General features: G+C 38.1%; 1 protein-coding gene across 4 annotated transcripts in view; it reads left to right on the top strand.

Moving 5' to 3' along the window:
* Positions 1 to 18,905, top strand: part of PARD3B (par-3 family cell polarity regulator beta) — a 1,004,898-nt gene that overhangs the window by 557,480 nt on the left and 428,513 nt on the right. For all 4 annotated transcript variants that reach the window (XM_058707885.1, XM_058707913.1, XM_058707904.1 and 1 more), the window contains 2 exons: positions 179 to 318; positions 1,642 to 1,770. In XM_058707885.1, coding sequence (XP_058563868.1) covers positions 179 to 318; positions 1,642 to 1,770 — 269 coding nt within the window. The remainder of the gene's footprint in view (positions 1 to 178; positions 319 to 1,641; positions 1,771 to 18,905) is intronic.

Below are 18,905 nucleotides of genomic sequence, written 5' to 3'. Positions count from 1 at the left end.
CCATCATGGCCTGTCAGGAACTATAATCTGTATTTGCAGCCAGAACAACTGAAGTGTGTTTAAAATATTTCCTGGAATGTAAATATTTACTTACTTGACATTAGTCTAAATTAGGTAGATTTTGCTGTTAAGGTTTCTACTTAAGGTGATCGTGCATTTTCCTGGTCTTACACACTAGGCCCTGAAGGACTGGGTTTCACTGTTGTTACCAGAGACTCTTCCATACATGGGCCTGGTCCCATTTTTGTAAAAAACATTTTACCAAAGGGAGCAGCAATAAAAGATGGCCGCCTGCAATCAGGGGACAGAATTTTGGAGGTAAGAATTAGAACTAATATCTTCAGTAAAGTATCCTGGGTGTTTACATAAATACATTAATATTTATATTTTGAATATAAAAATTGAAAATTATCACTTGTAGACAAGATAAGGACTTTAATTATGTTAAAAAAAAAAAACTGACTTTAAGCCCCCATAGAGTCAGTTATGTAAGGACAAGTAACACTGAGAACTCTTCCCTATTTCCTCCTTCTCATATCTACCTCTTAGGGTTCCTGGGAATTTGAATCATCCAGGAATTCATCATATATGCAATTATGGCTAAGAAGTCTCAGAGTTATAGCCATATTCTGGTAACAGTTTCTTTAAACTTCCCACAGGCGTAGGCCAGCCTGCCTCAGGTTGATCTAGGCTTATAAAGATGTACTTGAAACACCCCCAAAGCAAGAGAATTCCCCCCTCCCATGTATTTTTGTGTGATAGCATCATCTTCTTAGCGAAATATATATTGTTAACTTACCTTTCAAGAAATCATCCTCGTTGAAACTGGCCGGTTTTATTTAACATTCTCATGGCATAGAAGCAACACTATATATAGTTCTAGTTATGAAAGAAGATGCACCAAGTAATTAATACAGCTCCAAATTATAATTTCCAATAATCTACGATGACCTGGAGACTATAATTTTCAAAGATGGAGAACACTAATTGTAACAAAAGACTTTTACTTCCAAAGAAATTTGCTGTGTGATTGTAGTCCATTGTTTGCTTTTTAGCGTTAGGCAGAAAATGGTGCCAGTTAAGCATCTGAAATCCACTTCTTTCCCGTTGTAGGAATCATTCTCCGCTCTCACTTTGATTTTCCCTTACTAAGAATGTATATCCTATGAGAAACTATTAATTACTGACTATCTAAAGGGATCTAGCACTGGGACGCCTGGGTGGCTCAGTCAGTTAAGCATCTGACTTCGGCTCAGGTCATGATCTCACTGTTTGTGAGTTTGAGTCCCATGTCAGGCTCTGTGCTGACAGCTCAGAGCCTGGAGACGGCTTCAGATTGTGTGTCTTCCTCTCTCTCTTCCCCTTTCCCACTCACGCTCTGTCTCTCTGCCTCTCTCAAAAATAAATAAAACGTTAAAAAATGTTTAAATATATAAAAACAAAGGGATCTAGCACCTCAGTCATGATGGTCAGTGCGGTACTGGTACTTTGAGCATAGTTGGTTTGGGCTCATGTGTTCAGTTTCATCTGTTCCAAGCTTTATTAATTGTAGGAGCCCATTTGCTGCTTACCTGTGGAAACCATCTAGGGTAGAAGGAGACGAAAAGTGTTGTGATCTGTTCATATGATGGCATCCATTAGGTAAATGGCAGAGATGTCACTGGACGAACTCAAGAAGAGCTCGTGGCCATGCTGAGGAGCACCAAGCAGGGAGAAACAGCATCGCTGGTCATCGCCCGTCAAGAAGGAACTTTTCTTCCCCGAGAGCTGGTAATGTTCAGGTCACAGTCTCACTGAATCTTCGGTGCAGAGTTTACTATACCGAGTGAATTCATAATAGCTGAGAGATGAGTTCTAAGTCACAGGTTTCATCTGTAACAAAAATTGAATCACACTAAGTATTTTGTCCCATTTGGGGGTATCATAGCTTTATGATGTTAATGCAGTGAGTTGGATAAATGCCAACAGTGCTTCCGGGGTACCGATTCAAACACCCTTTTAAAGAAGCAATTTAACATTATTCAACTAAATAAAATACCCTTTGTGTGCTCTATGTTTGCTTTATGCAAAACGCAGTCAGCAAAAATGGTCATGCCCTACCTTAATGCAGTTTGCAGTCTAAAAGGAAAGAAATATAACCAAGTATTCAAAATGATGATGGTTATGAAAAAGAATTGCAAGGTCCTGTAGTAACAGGTACAAAGGAATCTAGTCTTGAGGGCTGGGAAATGTATCCTGAGGAAGAGAATTTCAAAAGTCTTGTTAAAAATGTATATCCTTTGACCTACTGACTGCACTTCTAGTAATCTGTCCTGAACTGATCATCAAAGAAAGATGTGGAAAAAATTCATGTACATGGATTTGTTTTCTAAAGCCCTGTTTATTGTAGTGATATATTGGGTGCTGTACAGCCAGAGGTATTAGTTAGATAAATAACTAGGTAGCTCTTCAGTGAAATATAATACTTAAAATGGTCTCTGTGGAGAGCTGATAATAACATGAGAAAATACTCATAGTGCATTAAGTTAAAAAGTAGGTATAAGATGATATATGTAGTCATTAAAAAAAATTGGGGTGCCTGGGTGGCTCAGTCGGTTAAGCATCTGACTTCAGCTCAGCTTACGATCTCACAATATGTGAGTTCGAGCCCCATGTCGGGCTCTGTGCTGACAGCTCAGAGCCTGGACCCTGCTTCGCATTCTGTGTCTCCCTCTCTCTCTGCCCCTCCCCTGCTCATGTTCTGCCTCTCTCAAAAATAAATAAACATTAAAAAAAATTTTTTTAATGATATCCATAGCATGATCAAATCACATTAAAATATCTTCAAAAGAACCCCCCCCCAAATGGCAGGAAATGCACCCAGAATGTTGGGATTATGAGAGATTTTAATTTTCTCATTTTTAAAATAGTGAACACGTATTATTTTATTATTGATGTATGTATTTAAGAAGACTATAGAAAATTCAAAGGACTTTTATGACTAATAATAAAAAGGAATAGATGTGATAAAAGGACTTTTAATTACGCCTTCTTTTTTTAATTTTTTTTGAATCTATATAAGAAATGACAAAGGTACATATAGGTAATATGATAGGTTCCCAGAGTTACATCATCAGAACCGGTGAGGGTTAGTTGAGAAAACTGACTATAGTTAGCCTGCAAAAAGGAAAATTTAGGGCATATTTTGATTGCTATAAAATAGGTAAAGAGTTAATTGTATGGATTAATATGTTTCTCCAGGTAGTTTATATCCATTAATATACTTACGTATTAATTAGACGGTCAATTTACTAAGTACATGCTCTGCACTAAGTTGGAGGTTCTGGGGATGCAAAAATAGTTAAGACTAATTTCCCGCCCCTCCTTGAGCTGGTACCAAAACAAATATTTGGAAGTGATAATATTACAAGTTACAGTAGTTTCTAACTGTTGGAGCTGTCCAAGAAGAAAATAGGCAACTTAGAATATTGAAACAGAGACTGCCTTACCATTTGTCAGAGATGCTCTAGAAAAAATTCTCCCATTGGTAACATGGTAAGACTAGATAAGCTCTACGATATCTACTCTAAGCCTGATATTCTGTTATCTATGTTTATATTCATGTTTGAATATACAGCCTTCCTGAATCGCCTCTCTCATATATTAATGCTCCTTAGTACTGACCAAAGGACCCCCTTCTCTCCACATTTCTGGTCCTTCCTTCTCTTTCACATCATCTTGTCCATTTTTCCCCTTGCCCTATTGAATGCTCTAGGTAGATCTGCAGTAAAACAGGGAAGGGAAGAAGATTAGGTGGTATAAGCCATAAAGACTATATTTCCCACCTCTTTTCCTCCACTTGACTCCTCCATTCCCAGCCATTTTGGAAGGCAGAATCATGAATTTCAGTCTCACTTCCTCCCTGAAGCTTCTTATTCTTCCTAAAAAGAAATGCTGCAGAAACTTGGAGTCCGAATATTTTTTTTTTCTAAAATGCAGATGGATTTTTCTTTAAATCCCTTACTCACTTAAAGACTTTGGTCTTTCTCTCCAAGAGCCACAGTGAGAAGAAATAATTAGAAAGAGGCAGCGTGTATATATAACAGGAAGCCCTTTCACTTCTTGTCCAATTCTTTGGTTGCTTGAGATAAAACTTTTAGGAAGCTTTGCTGGGACTATGTACTTGTTTCAGGGATAAGAAAAACGAAAGAAGTTTGACTGGGTATTCTCCTCAACTATGGTCCTGGAATGAGTAAAACCCTGCATAGAAAGAGAAACAATCCAGCCAGCAAAGGAACCTAATAACAGAGCTCCCTCTAAGAACTCAAACTCTCATGAGACCCTAGTTTCTCCTCTAATAGTTTCTTATACCCCTTTCCTATCTATGTCTTCTAGAATTCCTAATTCCACAGCTAATTTCTTCTTCCTAGAAGCTTTCTGCCTGCCCCAGGTAAGGGGGAGAGGGATGCTGACCTTACCCCAGTTTGAAACTCTGAATGTATTCTCAATCAAACACAACTACATCTGGAAGTTAATAAATGTAACAATAGAATTTTCAGAGTAAAGGGAGCCCAAAGAATCTGTATGTCTGACTCTAACTTTGTACATGAAGAAACACAGGTCCAGTTTGGTTAAGTAACCTATTGATGGTCCCTTATTGTTAAGGGGAACTAGAGGCCTGGGTTTCTTAAGACTTAGTATTGTCTCTGGAGTTCAACTCTGCAAGCTCACCATCATACAATGTTTCTTTGTGGTTTAGAGCAGCTCACAAAATGATTCTTAAGGCTCAGTTTCCTCATCTATACCATAAGATTGTTGTGAAAATTAGAAGAGATCATCCATGCAAAGCTCTTGGCATAGTTTCCGGCCAATTGTAAGTTCTCAATATATGTCAGCTGCAATTATTCTAGTACCTTGCCACCTCTGTAGAATCAAATACAATAAAAATGTAATACTATATTTTAGATACATTATGGGTAAAAGAGATTTATTCAGGCTTGCCTGGGACTAACCACTGTTTTGAACAGAGATTTTTTATTATTGTTTGAAAATACATACTGGTATCCAAAATACTGACTTACCAAAAAAAAATTTTTTTTTGTTTGAAACTGAATCGGTAAGTCAGGCAGCTTGTATATATTAGTTCATTCTCATTTAATAGAATTTAGTGAAATTTGATTTCCGTCCCCAAAAGTGACATCATAGGCCAAGCCCACCAGGGAGCATATTACATCAATTGTGCAACTGTGAGATTATGAGTACAAATAAATTATTTGTTCTTTTTGGTTTTTTGTTTTGTTTTGTTTTGTTTTTTAGTGTTATACCAAATTTGGCAGGCCTGTGGTTTGTATTCATTCTCCTAGAATTCTCTGGCAAACAGTCTAGACGCTTTAAAAACTATTTGACTTGTGATTATCTAAATATGTGGAATATGCTTTGTAGCCACAGCAAAGCACCGCATTCTTGAGGATTATAAGCACTAAAGTAGTGTGGACCCAGAATCTTCGTTCTGGAGAAATATGGAATAGTACTCTTTGTCTGGCCCACATGCCTTCCTTGGGTGCTAAGTAGCAAGAATCCTACGGGAAGTTTTTTTTTTTTTTTTTTTTTTAAGGTTTTTTTTTTTTTTTTTTTTTTAACGTTTATTTATTTTTCAGACAGAGAAAGACACAGCATGAACGGGGGAGGGGCAGAGAGAGAGGGAAACACAGAATTGGAAGCAGGCTCCAGGCTCTGAGCCATCAGCCCAGAGCCCGACGCGGGGCTCGAACCCGCAGACCGCGAGATCGTGACCTGAGCCGAAGTCGGACGCTTAACCGACTGAGCCACCCAGGCGCCCCCCTACGGGAAGTTTAAAGAGAGGTCATGTGTGGCGTGCCAGGTACTATTTCAACGTGAGCTGCTTCCTAGTGTGACACACACTGCACTCTTTGACAGAGCAAACCGAAGAACAGTGTGCTATGTGATGCGTTTTTGTGTTTTTCTTTCAAAAAACTGAAGGTGTTATCACTTTGGTCTCTCCTCCCTTATCATGATTGATGCACACACTTGACTCTCCATTGAAAATCTGGCAGGATGAGGGAAGGACAGTACTTCCTGCTTTTGTCTTCTTCTATCTCCTTTGAAGAAAACAAACCATGTTTATTGTTTTCCTGCTCTGAGAAACCGTCCTGTTCCTTTTCTTAAGCCTTGCTGTTTCATGAGCTCTCAACCCCTTTAACAGCACTGCTCTGCCTGTTTTCTGACAGTTAAATCTTCCTTACTTCCTTGTTATCTTAGCTTCTTGTAAAGTCTTAACACTTACAGCCAAGGGAGCATGTGGTCAGCAGTTACACAGGAAGTCCCAAGATAGGACGGTCTCTCGGATGTGACCCTCTGTCATTCCAGAGGCCTGAGCGCCCACTTCCTGGCCATTTCTCCTGACCTGCCACACGAGAACTGTGCTGAATTCTTTCATTTGCGGGTCCATGTCCTTCCTCCTGAAGGCAGGACAACTGGTTGGGATCACAAATTTAGAAGCACATGTACCCAACCTTCATGCCATCAGTGGCAGGCTGGGTTCAAAATCAGGTGAGAGGAATTCATGTACTAGCCTCACAACTATCTAGCTCTTTCTAGTATCTTTACCAAAAGAACTGTGTGTTTCAAAGGTAATCCTTCCAGAATCCCAGGCTCGAAGAGCCTTTGATGTCTTCACCCCCTGACTGGGTGAGAGTTTATTAAAGAGGTGTTCACATAAGGAACGTTTTTGCAAAAGGGACTTTGAGATTAGCGTTGGTAATAGAATCCGAAGGTGAAACTGCGCTGTCTGCAGTGAAATAAAACTGCGCTAAGGAAAGAGGGCTTTGTTGGCTGTGTTCTGAAACAGACATGCTCTGCCAGTTCTTTTCTATCCCTGATAACCAAAATTCTTGTTTTCTTATGCAAAGTGTCCGTTTAGGAAGGATCATGACAAATGAAAGGTTTTTCTATTGATTCGTTGCCTGTAGTTTCGAGAGTTTCAGAGAGACAGAGAGAGAAGGAGAGAGTTTGTTGTTTGTCATGTAAGTGCATAGACACGCACACGCATGTGTGTGTCTTCTTTCCTTTATCGGGGAGGAAAAAAAAAAACATTGTGCCATTTCTTTGTTAACCTCTTTAATGTTTCATGTTCTGACCTGCTGCCTTATCTTTAAATTATCCTGAAAATCACAGCAACCCCTGGTGGGTAAAACGAGCTGAGAAAATTTCAAATGTATTTATAATTTCTACCTGCCAAGCTTGCCTGCTATTAAATGCTGGCTTCTGCAAGTGGAATGAACTCTATTTCAAGCAAGCAAGTTCCTCCTGCCTGGCATGATCGAGATTCAAAAGTTAACAATGTTGGTCATGTGGATTTGACCTTCACTTAGGAATATTGCTTTTGCTGAGGGAAAAAAAAAAAGATACACATGTGTGTGGCCACTCCCCTAATAGCTGCTGAGCTCAGTGTATTCCTACACTACCATATTTACTCATCCCTGCGACTACCTTTGCAAATGACATGGGGCTCCGATCCCTTGACTGTTTTTTATCCTCTTACGAAGTGAAAACTTCATACCTTCAAATGCCAAATTATTTAATATCATAAATCATGCCAGAATTTTCGTTTGAAATCTTAGATGAACCTCATTTAACTGATATATTATTTTATTCCCTTTGGCTATTAGATTCAAATGATTCCATGCTTAATTAACCAAGGTACTTAAGGAAGAATGAATATTATAGCAGCTATTTGTGGATAAGTAGCAGAAATTGAAGGATGATTTCAGAATGATTTGTCTACCTAAACCAAAGTGCAGGAGTTATGTTTTGGAATTTAGATAATTATGCAGAAAACAAAACACAGCTATATTTTATGGGTTCTCCAGATAACACAGTTCTCAAGACTTAAGATGGAGTCCTTGCTGAAATAGAGTCTCCGTTTCTGCTTCTCTCTTCAATAATTTTTTCCCCTCCTTATTGCAATTCCATTCAGTCAGTATTCAGTTAATCCTAGTCATGTTTCTGCAACGTGAACTCCAGAGATTAATAAGATGCTTTCATGTCCTCAAGGAGCTTCTACCTATAAAGAAAAAAAGAGTTATGAGTTGATGAAATTATGCAATTAAGTGTTATGGGATTAAAGTTGGGGGGCTGAGAAAACCCTTTAAGAATAGTACAGTATTTGAGAAAGGTCTTAATTGAGTAGGATTTCAAATGCAGGGCTTACAGGGCAAAGAAAACAGCACTTTCAAATACTCTGAGATTAGAAAACATAAAATACATCAAGGAGATAGTAGGCAGCCCAACTTGACAGTTACTAAGCAAGGTCTAACATGAGAAATTGTGTTGTTTGGAATAAATTGGAAGGGGTGAAAAGACTGTAGGGTACCTACTAAGAGCTCTTTGTATTTGGCTTTAATGTAATCGTTTGGAGTCTGGGATCTGGGATCAGTTGGTGGGGTTGAATCCTCACTTGGCTGAATGGTCTTGATTAAATTATTTCCCTGAGCCCCCATTCCTCATCCCTAATGCTGGGATCAGAGTAATGTCTACCTGAGAGACTGTTAGCATTAAATGTGTAAAGTGTTTAGAATAGGGCACATAGAATGTGAATCCCTGCTTTGCAATCTTACTCAACGTCTCTGTGCCTCAATTTCCTCATTTGTCAAATGAGGATAATAACAACACCTACCTTATAGGGTTGTTGTGAGAATTAGCTGAGAATACATGCTAATATGTGGTGAGTGTCAAATCACATTATCTCCTGTTATTTCCTGTGCCTAGTGCACACTATATGCTCAGTAAATGTTTGTTGATTGAATAAATGAAAGCTACACATTATTAAAGCAGATGGTATAGAAGGTTGGAAAAGGTATTGCTAAAGGTGCTGTGGCTCCTACTCTATGTCTGTCTAATCTGTCTCTAATGCATTATCTTCCTGATACAATTATTTTAGACCAAATAAAAATAATATGCAACGATTTCCTTAAATTTCAGGTCACTAGCAATATCTAGTTACAGCTGCACCAAGAGAGCAAGTATAGGGATAGTATTGATAGAATATAAATGACAATTTAGATAGTTTAAATGATCATGAATACATTTGCATAATCTAGTACAGTTTACTTATAAAGACATACACAAACAATAAGTATTATTGCTTAATATTGAAAATATTAGATATTTTTTAAATATTGAAAGTATTTAAAAATATTTTTTAAGTGTTTCAGCTCAGTTGAAGTGGCTCTCAAAGTGTGGTCTCAGATCAGCAGGATAGCATTACCTCGGAATTTCTTACATGCGCAAATTCTCAGATGCCTTTCAGACCTGAGGAATCAGAAACACTAGGGTTAGAGCTAAAGGTATAGTTTAGGGGTGCTTGACTGGCCCAGTTGATAGAGCGTGTGACTCTTGATCTCGGGGTTGTGAGTTCAAGCCCCACATTGGGTGTGGAGCCTACTTAAAATTTAAAAAATTAAAAAAAAATAAAATATTTATTTTAACAAGCCCTCCAGATAGTGCTGATGCTTACTCAAGTTTGAGAATCATTGGAACAGTGGTTTTGTTATAAGGAACATAAAGGCCTATAGGATAACTTAATAGCTATAACTGACTAGCTGTCATGACCAAATTTTCAACTTTTGTTTCCATTCTGCAAACAATTTTTTTGCTCTAAGAAAAATAATTCTGTGAAAATTTTAAGACCAATTGAGTTGTGTCTGTTTGGTCATGTGCCCCTCATTTTGGCAAAAGGCCAGTGCTGAGCACAATCCAGTTACTCAACTCAATTACACCCGATTCATTTAGGCAAACTCAATTGTACTTGACTTTTTCAGGCCCAACTCGATTGTGCTTTTAAATTTCCACACTCAATTTGATTGTGCTCAAAATTTGTTACGTGCCACCTTGTAACTTGTAGATTTAGACACATACCAAAGAGAGGTACTTCTAGGGCAGTTTAGAAGATTGGGTTATTGGTCTTTGTTTGCAGTTACACCTCTGTCCCTTCTCTCTGTCTCCAGGATGGATGCTAATAGGGTAAGGTATGCTCCATTGGCTCCTTACATGGACCATATTCTACCATCCCCCATCCTGCTATGCTTGAACTCATGGCAAAGATTTCAGAGCACTTAAGAAAGTGATCCTCATTTACTGTCACAAAGCAACCATGTTTAGCTGTTCCAATCTATCTTAAAAATGGGGAAAATGAGGCACAGAGACATTGCCCCTACCAAAGTTTACACTGTTTGTCAAAGTCAGAACTTTTAAGATTTCTACCTCATTGAACTGTGCATCACACCTTCTGTCAGTTAATGCTGTGTACGAAGTGATTAGGTCCTTAATGTTTGCCAATTTTTTTAATGCGTTCAGTAGCCCACAAGGCTGAGGGAATCGTAGTCAGTCGCTACTCCCTGGGAAGTACTTATACCTGAAAGAATTTTACTGAACCCTTGTCAGCAAAATCTAGTCTTGATAAAACCGATGATGATAAAAGCTCTGTTTCAGCATTACTAGAACGTATGGAGGCGGTGCGGCCATTTTGCCCGGTTGTATGGCTTCCACGTGTCAGAATGAAAACATTTAATGACTTTTATCACAAGACTGGTTTTGTTGGAGATTGGAAGGTAGTGAAAGAAGAAGTGTCCTATGCTGAAAAGAGGCTCGTGACACTTCGAAAGACTGGGGCCTAATTGCATTCTCCTGCAGTGTTAAGGATGAAGAGCCATGAGATTCGGCTATACTCTCATGGCACAAAACATATGTCTTATGAGTGACCACTGTGGCCATGATTAGGCTTCTGGAGTTTAGAAAAAAAAGAAGAGTTTTCTAAACATAAATGTTTAAACAGCTCAGAAGCATTAATATTGTAACCAGCCACAGATTATATCCTTCTTATTATCCAGTTAGCCAAATGTTTCCAATAATTCATGCCAGCTGTTGATATGGAGCAGCTGGATAAGAAGGTGGTTACAAAACTCGGGGGATGACCTTGATTTGCTTAATTACCTCTATGCCTGTGATCAGTATGTTTGTTAAGGTACATTTGGTGTAAGATAAGGAAATGCATTCATTTTGTAAAGGATATTTAAAGATTAAGGAAAAGAAAGTACAGCCTTAATTGATCGTGGTTAACTTTTCCAGCTGTTATCAAAGTAAATACCGAACATGTGAAACCGCCACTATAGTCCATTTCGTTTTGAAAGTGTATTTGGAGGTTTGAACGTGTTTTCATCTGCCTGTTTTTCAGGAAAATGTGTGATCTTTATCATTAAAGAAAGAATATCAGCTTAAGATTGCTACTTCTCCCCTCCCCCCTTCCTAAGGGGGCTGATAAAACAGAGATAGACACTTAAATCACAATCTGTTGCCACTTACCTCTTCCCATGCCCCGTCCCCAAAGATTCTCTGGGCGATGACTTTTAAATATGTTCTCATTATTTTTAATGAGTGTGCAGAACATATGACGCATAATGCACGAATAGATAGGTGCCCTTTTACTGAACTTGTCAGATATAATAAAACGTTGAAGAAGTTAAGATGCATTTTTTCTTTAAGATATTATAATTATTTAAATTAAGATGCCTAAGTACAAATCACATACTGTTAGGCTCCTGTTGCTGCCTAAATGAAGCCCCACAACAGCCCCAATGCTGTCTCTAAAAAGAATGTTTAATCACAAACATTAAAAAGACAAAAGGACATTTAATATTGTTATGTCTCTTTAAGTTTACCCTTCTTTAAATCTGCCCCGATGACAGGATATTCAATTATAAACGAGTTCAATTATGTTTCCTGGACACTTATTGAGTTATATGAAGGACTTTTATCACCTAGTCTTTCCGTAATTAATTCTTTACATTTCTTAGAGACTTAGAACCGCGGAAGGATTGTTTAACAGCTGGAAATGTTGTAATTTTTTTACATTTCCTCATTCTCTCCTTTTCCTTCCTCTCTTCTTTCTTCTGACCTATCATGCTGCCTTTTGGAAGCAAATAACACTCAATGTGGTATCTCTCTATTACAGAATATATTTAATGTTTTTAAGTTTATTTATTTATTTTTAGAGACAGAGAGACTGGCGGGCAAGGGGAGAGAGAGAGGAGAGAGAGAGAATCCCAAGCAGGCTCTACATTGCCAACACAGTACTCGATGCAGGGCTTGAACTCAAGAACCACAAGATCATGACTTGAGCTGAAACCAAGAGTCAGATGCTTAACCAACTGAGCCACCCAGGTGCCCCTATTACAGGATGTATCTATTTCTGTGTTACATTTCTACATTTAAATGCCAGGTGGTGATGAAGATGGAAGTAATACTAGTAGAATGGAGAAAAATATCCCCAAAAGCAATAAAGCCTCCCCTTGATAGTCGTTATTGCATATATATTGGAGTCTCTGGCTTCTGGTTTATGGAACTGTTGGCTTTAGCACCCTGCAGGGAAGTTACAGACTTTCAGCTTAACTTGAAAGGGCTCACCTTCTCCCTCCTCTCCTTCCCAGAAGCTACTTATTTCATCCATAGACCCTTGACTTCGCACTGGAGGGGAAAAACACACAGAAACAAACAAGCATAAAAACTAAAAATGGCAAAACACAAAAACACCCAACCAAAATATCTTACCCATTACTTGCTGGCACTCCATCTCCCTGAGGCCAAATGTTTCTCTTCTATGATACTCATAAAGAGATCCGTGTTCAGAAGAATTGTCTTCTCGGATGTGTTTCCCTCCATTTCTGGGTCCATATTGATGATAAAAGGACTCAGTTGTTCAACAAATACTGAACACCTATTCCTAGTTTAGCTGATCAAATATTTATTAAACGTGTATCGGTGCTGTGTCACACTGGGTATTTTAAAATATGCTAAGATGCGATCCCTGAACTCCAAGAACTTATAGACAATGCTGAGTGTCATTAAAGAAACAAGAATATGGCATACTGCCTTTCATCTCTGGGGCAGGCTAGTGGGGGGAAAATAGTTGCACACATTTTTTTTCTGTGGTTGTGCAAATTTAAGCAATAAGCCAAGAGGTTAATCGTGAACCAGACGTTATATAAAAGGAAGAAACCAAGAAGGACTTTAAAATTATTTAAAAAATTCACTTATGAGATGGGATTCTGTTTGGGCCAGGGATTGATTCAAAGAAACAAGGATAGTAGAAAGGCCAGGGATATGAAGGAACATGAGCCAATAGCAGGAAGGAAAACTGAAGAAAAGGAAGGAGTGGAGGAAAGGAACATTTTGCCTATAGTGATAATATTGTTGGCTACTTATGCTATCCTGTGAGCAAAATTTGCATGTCTATAACAAGACTATTGCTAGGGATAATACAGAAATCTATCAGATTTCAGATCTATTTCATGCCCTCCTTTAAAAAATCTGTGTTCGTAAGTTCTCTGCTTATAAGTGCTGCGTTTGGATTTATTCCTGCAGCTTGGATTCAACTGGAGCATCTTCTAGGTGGGAAGATTCAAGATGGTCTCCTCTACATGGCTGTCCATTGGTACTGGCTGTTGGGTGGGGCACCTTAGTTCTAGTTAATGTCTTCTCATCCTCCAGAAAGCTAGTCCAGCTTACTTACATGGCATTCTTGGGACAGTAAAAACAAAGATGCAGGGGCTATGACTAGCCTTGCAGCTTGCAGAGTATCACTTGTGCCTCATCCTCTTTGTCAAAGCAAGTCACAAAGCCCATTAGGATTTGGAGGTTGGGTGGTTAGAATCCATGCTTGGCTGGAAAGAACAGCAAAGTCACACTTCAAGGAGGCATAACTCACTGGCCCAAAATTGTTATAGTCTCTCACATTAAGTTAGGAAAGCTGAAGAGAACACTGTTCTATAGCAGAAAGAATATTCTTTGGGGATGTAAGATTCACATTATTGACCTAGGACTGCTGCTCTAGATGTTCAAGTTTAGAAAAGTCATTTAACTGCTCAGGTCTTATCTTTCTGAATTCCATTCACAAAGAAATTCTTGAGTTCTTTCTTGATGTAAATACAGTGTGAGAGAAGCAAAAGTGGATAAGGTGTGCCCCTTTCCCTACTTTGTTGTTCAACTTTTTTTAGCCATGACACTCTTGCGAAATATAAACTCTTGTCCCCCTTCCTGTTACTTTTCTCCCTAGGTGAGAAAGAAGCTTTTTCCTTCCTCTTCCCATCCCATGTAGATTTCCTTTCTACAGTAGATACCCACAACCTGGACTGGGGACTTGGAAATAAGAGTTGGATTATGGAGATAGTGATAAACTAATAAATGCTAAAATTATCAAAATTTAAAAATCAACAGTAAACAGAAAAATTTCCTTATCTACAATACAAGGAGATTGAGCTAATTGGTCTCTTAGACCTCTTCCTACTGCAAAATACTATTCTCTGAATTTCTATGCATCAAATTTTGGCATGACTCTCAATACAGATAGTGCCTTGAATTATGAATGATCTCTCTCTGTATGAATGGGCCACAGGAGTCTGCCTCTCAGCGTTTGTTTGTTCTACAGTTCAGAATGCCTTGGGAGCATTTGACCTAAAGAGTGACTTCTCTTAAGTAAATGTAGAATAACATATTGCCAGCAGATATCTCCCTCATGGCCACCTTTTCGACCTTCTGCCACTATGGTGCTTGTTGCTATAGTAGTTAATACACAAAGATGTAGTTCTTCCTCCAATCTACTCCTGATGGCCACCATTGCTGTGGATACCATGAAAGCCTTCACTCTTGTAGTTGGCTCAAAAGGAGATGTGTTCCTTCTTTCCAAACATGAAAATTTAGGTGTATTTTCCCATAAGACATTTTTAAATACAGCTTATCCAATAGAATATGAATTATCATGTAGTGTTATGTTTTGGTGATACTGTGGAGTGAGTAAACCCTGTTGGCTAATTGAAACCTAGGCACAATTTACCAGTATTCCTTTTGACAGAGAGAAACATAAAGTTCAAGTTGTAAGAAGCAAGTTTACAAACGTAAATACAAACTTAAAAATCTAAATACAACCTTAAAAAATAGAGCCAGTTTTTTAAAATAAAAATGGCCTTGTCTGTACCTACAGTCATAGTCTATTTAAAGCTTATTTCCATTACACATAAAGAGAAGTGAATGAATTAGAACCACTGTTCAGTAAGGTTTTGACCATCCTTAATTTAGCAAAAAATCTCAGGGTTCTGAATTCTTCAATTTGAAAAATAGGTCTCTGTCAACACTAGCAACTTGTTGACGACTTGGCAGATATTTTCAGTGTAATTATTAACGCAAGCCACCTCAATTCCTCTTTGGTATTAGACAGGTTGTAAATAAATTATATAAATAAATATTAATGCAATTATGAACTTGATAATTTTATGTGCTATGTAAGCATGCAAGGAAATTAAAGATGAAGGCTGCTGAACTTGTTCACGTTGGAGGATATATATATATAACAGTGATTTATTCCGCATATCATGAAGAGATAGAAGTATACTAGATCGAGCCTTGTCTTCAGCTACATAACTGAGTACATTGTAAAAATATATATATGTGATTTTTCATGGTGGTTAAGTTAGTGACACGTCACTATAATTTGTGTGCTTCCAAAATAGAAACCAAATCACGTGGGTCCTGACTGGAAAGAAAGTAAAGGCAAATAGCTACCAACAGGCTAGTGGCTTACTTTTCTAAAAGCCCAGCCTTCGCTGTCAGATAGTAGTTCAGAGGTTCCTCTTTAACCTGTAGGGTTTCTTACAGAAAAGAATAACAATAGCATGTAAATGTCTCACTTCCTTCACAACCCTTTGAAAATGTAACCCGAGGATTGCGTTGCCTCTCACCCCTCAGCTCTCAGTAGCTCTCAAGGGAGTTGGCATGTCTTATCAGACTGGAGCAGCGAGGCAAGGGCAGCCAGCACATTGAGAGGCCAGGGCAGCGTGATGGTCAAGGCCATCGGGCAGGTAGTGAAAGGCCTCTTGCTGTGTTAAACAAATGTGGTTTCCTTCCTGACTTCCGCAGGAGCTAATTTTGTTTTTCACTTCTCTTCTGGCATAAGAACAATAAGGACTCATAAGGCCATTCTGCCTGTGAGGAGATGTGCATTAGATTATCATAAATCCACAGATAAAAAGTACAGTGGTCAATGAGACCAGGCATTCCTGGATGAAATAAAAGGTTTAATTGAAAGAACTGTCCCAGGGGAAACATGATTGAGCATGATATTGAGTAGACATTAATTACCTCAGACCAGAGAGTGAGGAAAGTAAAAGGGAGACCAATCCATTTAAAGTTCCCAAATCTGTTTTTCTTTAAGAGAATTGGGGGGGAGGGGGGGGGTGGGGGGAGGATTATTCTAATAGAATGCTAGGAGGGAAAAAGTGAATTTTTGCTCATACCCAATGTTCTTAGAACAGCATTAACATTTTTTAGGAAGTTGCAGCTGAATTTTCTCCTAATACAGGTATTTTTGTTAGAAGTCAGAGATCAAGACAGCACAAAGTGCACCGGTAGGCTGAATAATGGTTAAAGTTGATAATAACCTGTTCTATTGTTATAACATGTTAGTAAATACATTGCACTTGCTCATAAATCTAGAATTGTTCTTATTCTTTAATTACGTTTCTCAGCCTGCTTTTTTTTAGTAGGTTGGGTTTTCATTCTACAGGGTAACAGAAAAAATACGTTGAAGAGGCATCTGAACATACGGTCCCCATTATATACTAGACGGCTTGCTTTATGTCACTAAAATATGGCTGCCTTTATAAATCATGCATGTTTGTTTAGCCAATGCCCTACTTTTGATGTGGCTAAAATAATGGGATGAACTCTACATCCACAGAGAAAAAGCCTAGGATCAAGGACTGCCGTAACAAGGAAATAATTGGTCAGGTGTCTCTTCTAGCAGTCATTAACAGATTTGAATTATGGCTTTCATTCTTCTCACAGGTCAAATAGCATATAAAAAGTATTCTGGATTATTCATGACTAGGGTGCAATGGATTTGAAAGGCAGAGATGAGGAGGTATCAGATACATTAAGAGTGTTTCAGTTGGTGTTTGTACATAATGCTGCCAAATTTAGTAAAAAAAAAAAAAAAACCGTCAAAGCAACTTTTAGTGTATCTGCTTTTCGGTTTTATTTAGAGTAAGTGAAGTCACTCAGTAAGTGAATTTAACCTTCTCAACCAATTGTTCAGGAGTTGAGAGAGACACAGGTTTAGTTTTAATGTGAAAAAGTGCTTTTATAGGGTTAATTTGAACAGAGTAGTTGCCAAGTAGCACCAGCTGTCATAATAAAGTAGAAGTGACTGACAGATTTACTCCACCCCGTATCAAAACTCAAGAGCGGATATGGTGATCAGATGAGCCAAAATAAATGTGAGTTCTTAGAAGCATTTGTGAGCTATTTTCTTGCATAGCTCAGCCCTTCATAGGCATCAGTGTGCAAAAAGGTCATGATTAAGCTTAGCATTATAGAAAACTGAGGAAGGGGAATCTGTTGCTGTACATATCCGGAATGCACTACCGAATAGTCCAAAATTCCATTGGATGATGGTGGTAATGGTGACAGTGGGCTTAAGTATTGGAACTTCATTAGTAGTTTTTAAAAATATTTTGTAGTATTAATGAACCATGGCCCATATTGAACTATAATCGCAGAATTAACTGATCCAGCACTTATCAGCAACGCCCGTTAAATAATACTTACCATCATGCACTGTTCTCGGGCATGCACTGGGATAGGTGCTAGTGATGGAAATATGAATGGAATGGCCCTTGTTGTGCTTGAGGCCCTTAAAGATTTATATAATAATTTAAAAAAACATGATATCATGTTATTATTATGTGTAGAGTCCTAAGGAGACCTAGATGAGGGCAGAGCCACAAAGAGCAGGTGACACTTGAGATGTGCTTTGATGGGTTAGTAGGAGTTTGCCAGTAGGTGTCAAAGTGGGAGGAGATGAAAGAATGAGTTTTAGGTACAGAGAAACCCATCCAAAGAAGAGACATTTAATTGTTGTAACATTTAATTAATTAAATTAATTAATTTTGTGGCAGAGAAGTATCAACAAAATAACTTATGAAGTCACCCTGTTACAAATATTTTGTGTATGTATGCATTGTACCAGATGCTAAACTGGGTTCAGAGTTGAATTAAATAGAATTCCTGCCTTTGATGAGATCACAACAGTAGAGCAGAGTTAAGACATACATGCTGGGAAATAATCGTAAGAATAGAAAAACAACGGGAAAAAGAAAGTAAAGTGGAGTTCAGAGGAGGGCAAATTGTTTTCTCACTGATAAAATCAGGGAAGGAATAGTTGGTTTATATGCTGAGACACAAAGGGGGTTTAGAGATATTAAGTAAAGAGTCTTTTATTCCATTATACCTTCACTGTAAAATTTCTTTTGCAGAAAATAATTTCTGCATTACACACACACACATACATATAAAATAAATATTTTTTCTTATGCTTGATTTCATTATCATAAAAATTGTAGGCCTGTACTATAAGGAAAATGCTTGACTAAGAAGATTCATTCACTCACTGTACTTAGATGAGCCTTCCTTTTTCATGTATCAGCAAGTAAAAATGGAGCTGTGATGGATTAATTAAAAAAAAAATTCCTTAGGCATGAACTGAAGTGAGATCGTCCTTGTTTAGTCTTTGAAGCATACTTGACTTTGTTGGAAAATGAAGATCCATTAGTTCAGGGAAGAAAGAAGTCCTGCTCAACTTACAGCTAGGGAAATACTGATTGGAAGTGTGCTGAACTTTTAAACTTCTTGTAATTACACACTGATTTTACAGGAATTAAGGCCATAGAGATTGCTCCCTTACCCTTGTCCCGCTTTCACATATATGTAAAAACAGTAATGCAGAGGCTCATTTGGAAGATGAATACTGGAAAAGAATAATGTAAAGTGAAGGGCAATATTCAGTAGCCTGAGCCATTTAT

Source organism: Neofelis nebulosa, chromosome 2 (assembly GCF_028018385.1).
Source record: "Neofelis nebulosa isolate mNeoNeb1 chromosome 2, mNeoNeb1.pri, whole genome shotgun sequence".
Lineage (NCBI taxonomy): Eukaryota > Metazoa > Chordata > Mammalia > Carnivora > Felidae > Neofelis > Neofelis nebulosa.
This window is presented reverse-complemented; position numbering and strand designations above follow the sequence as displayed.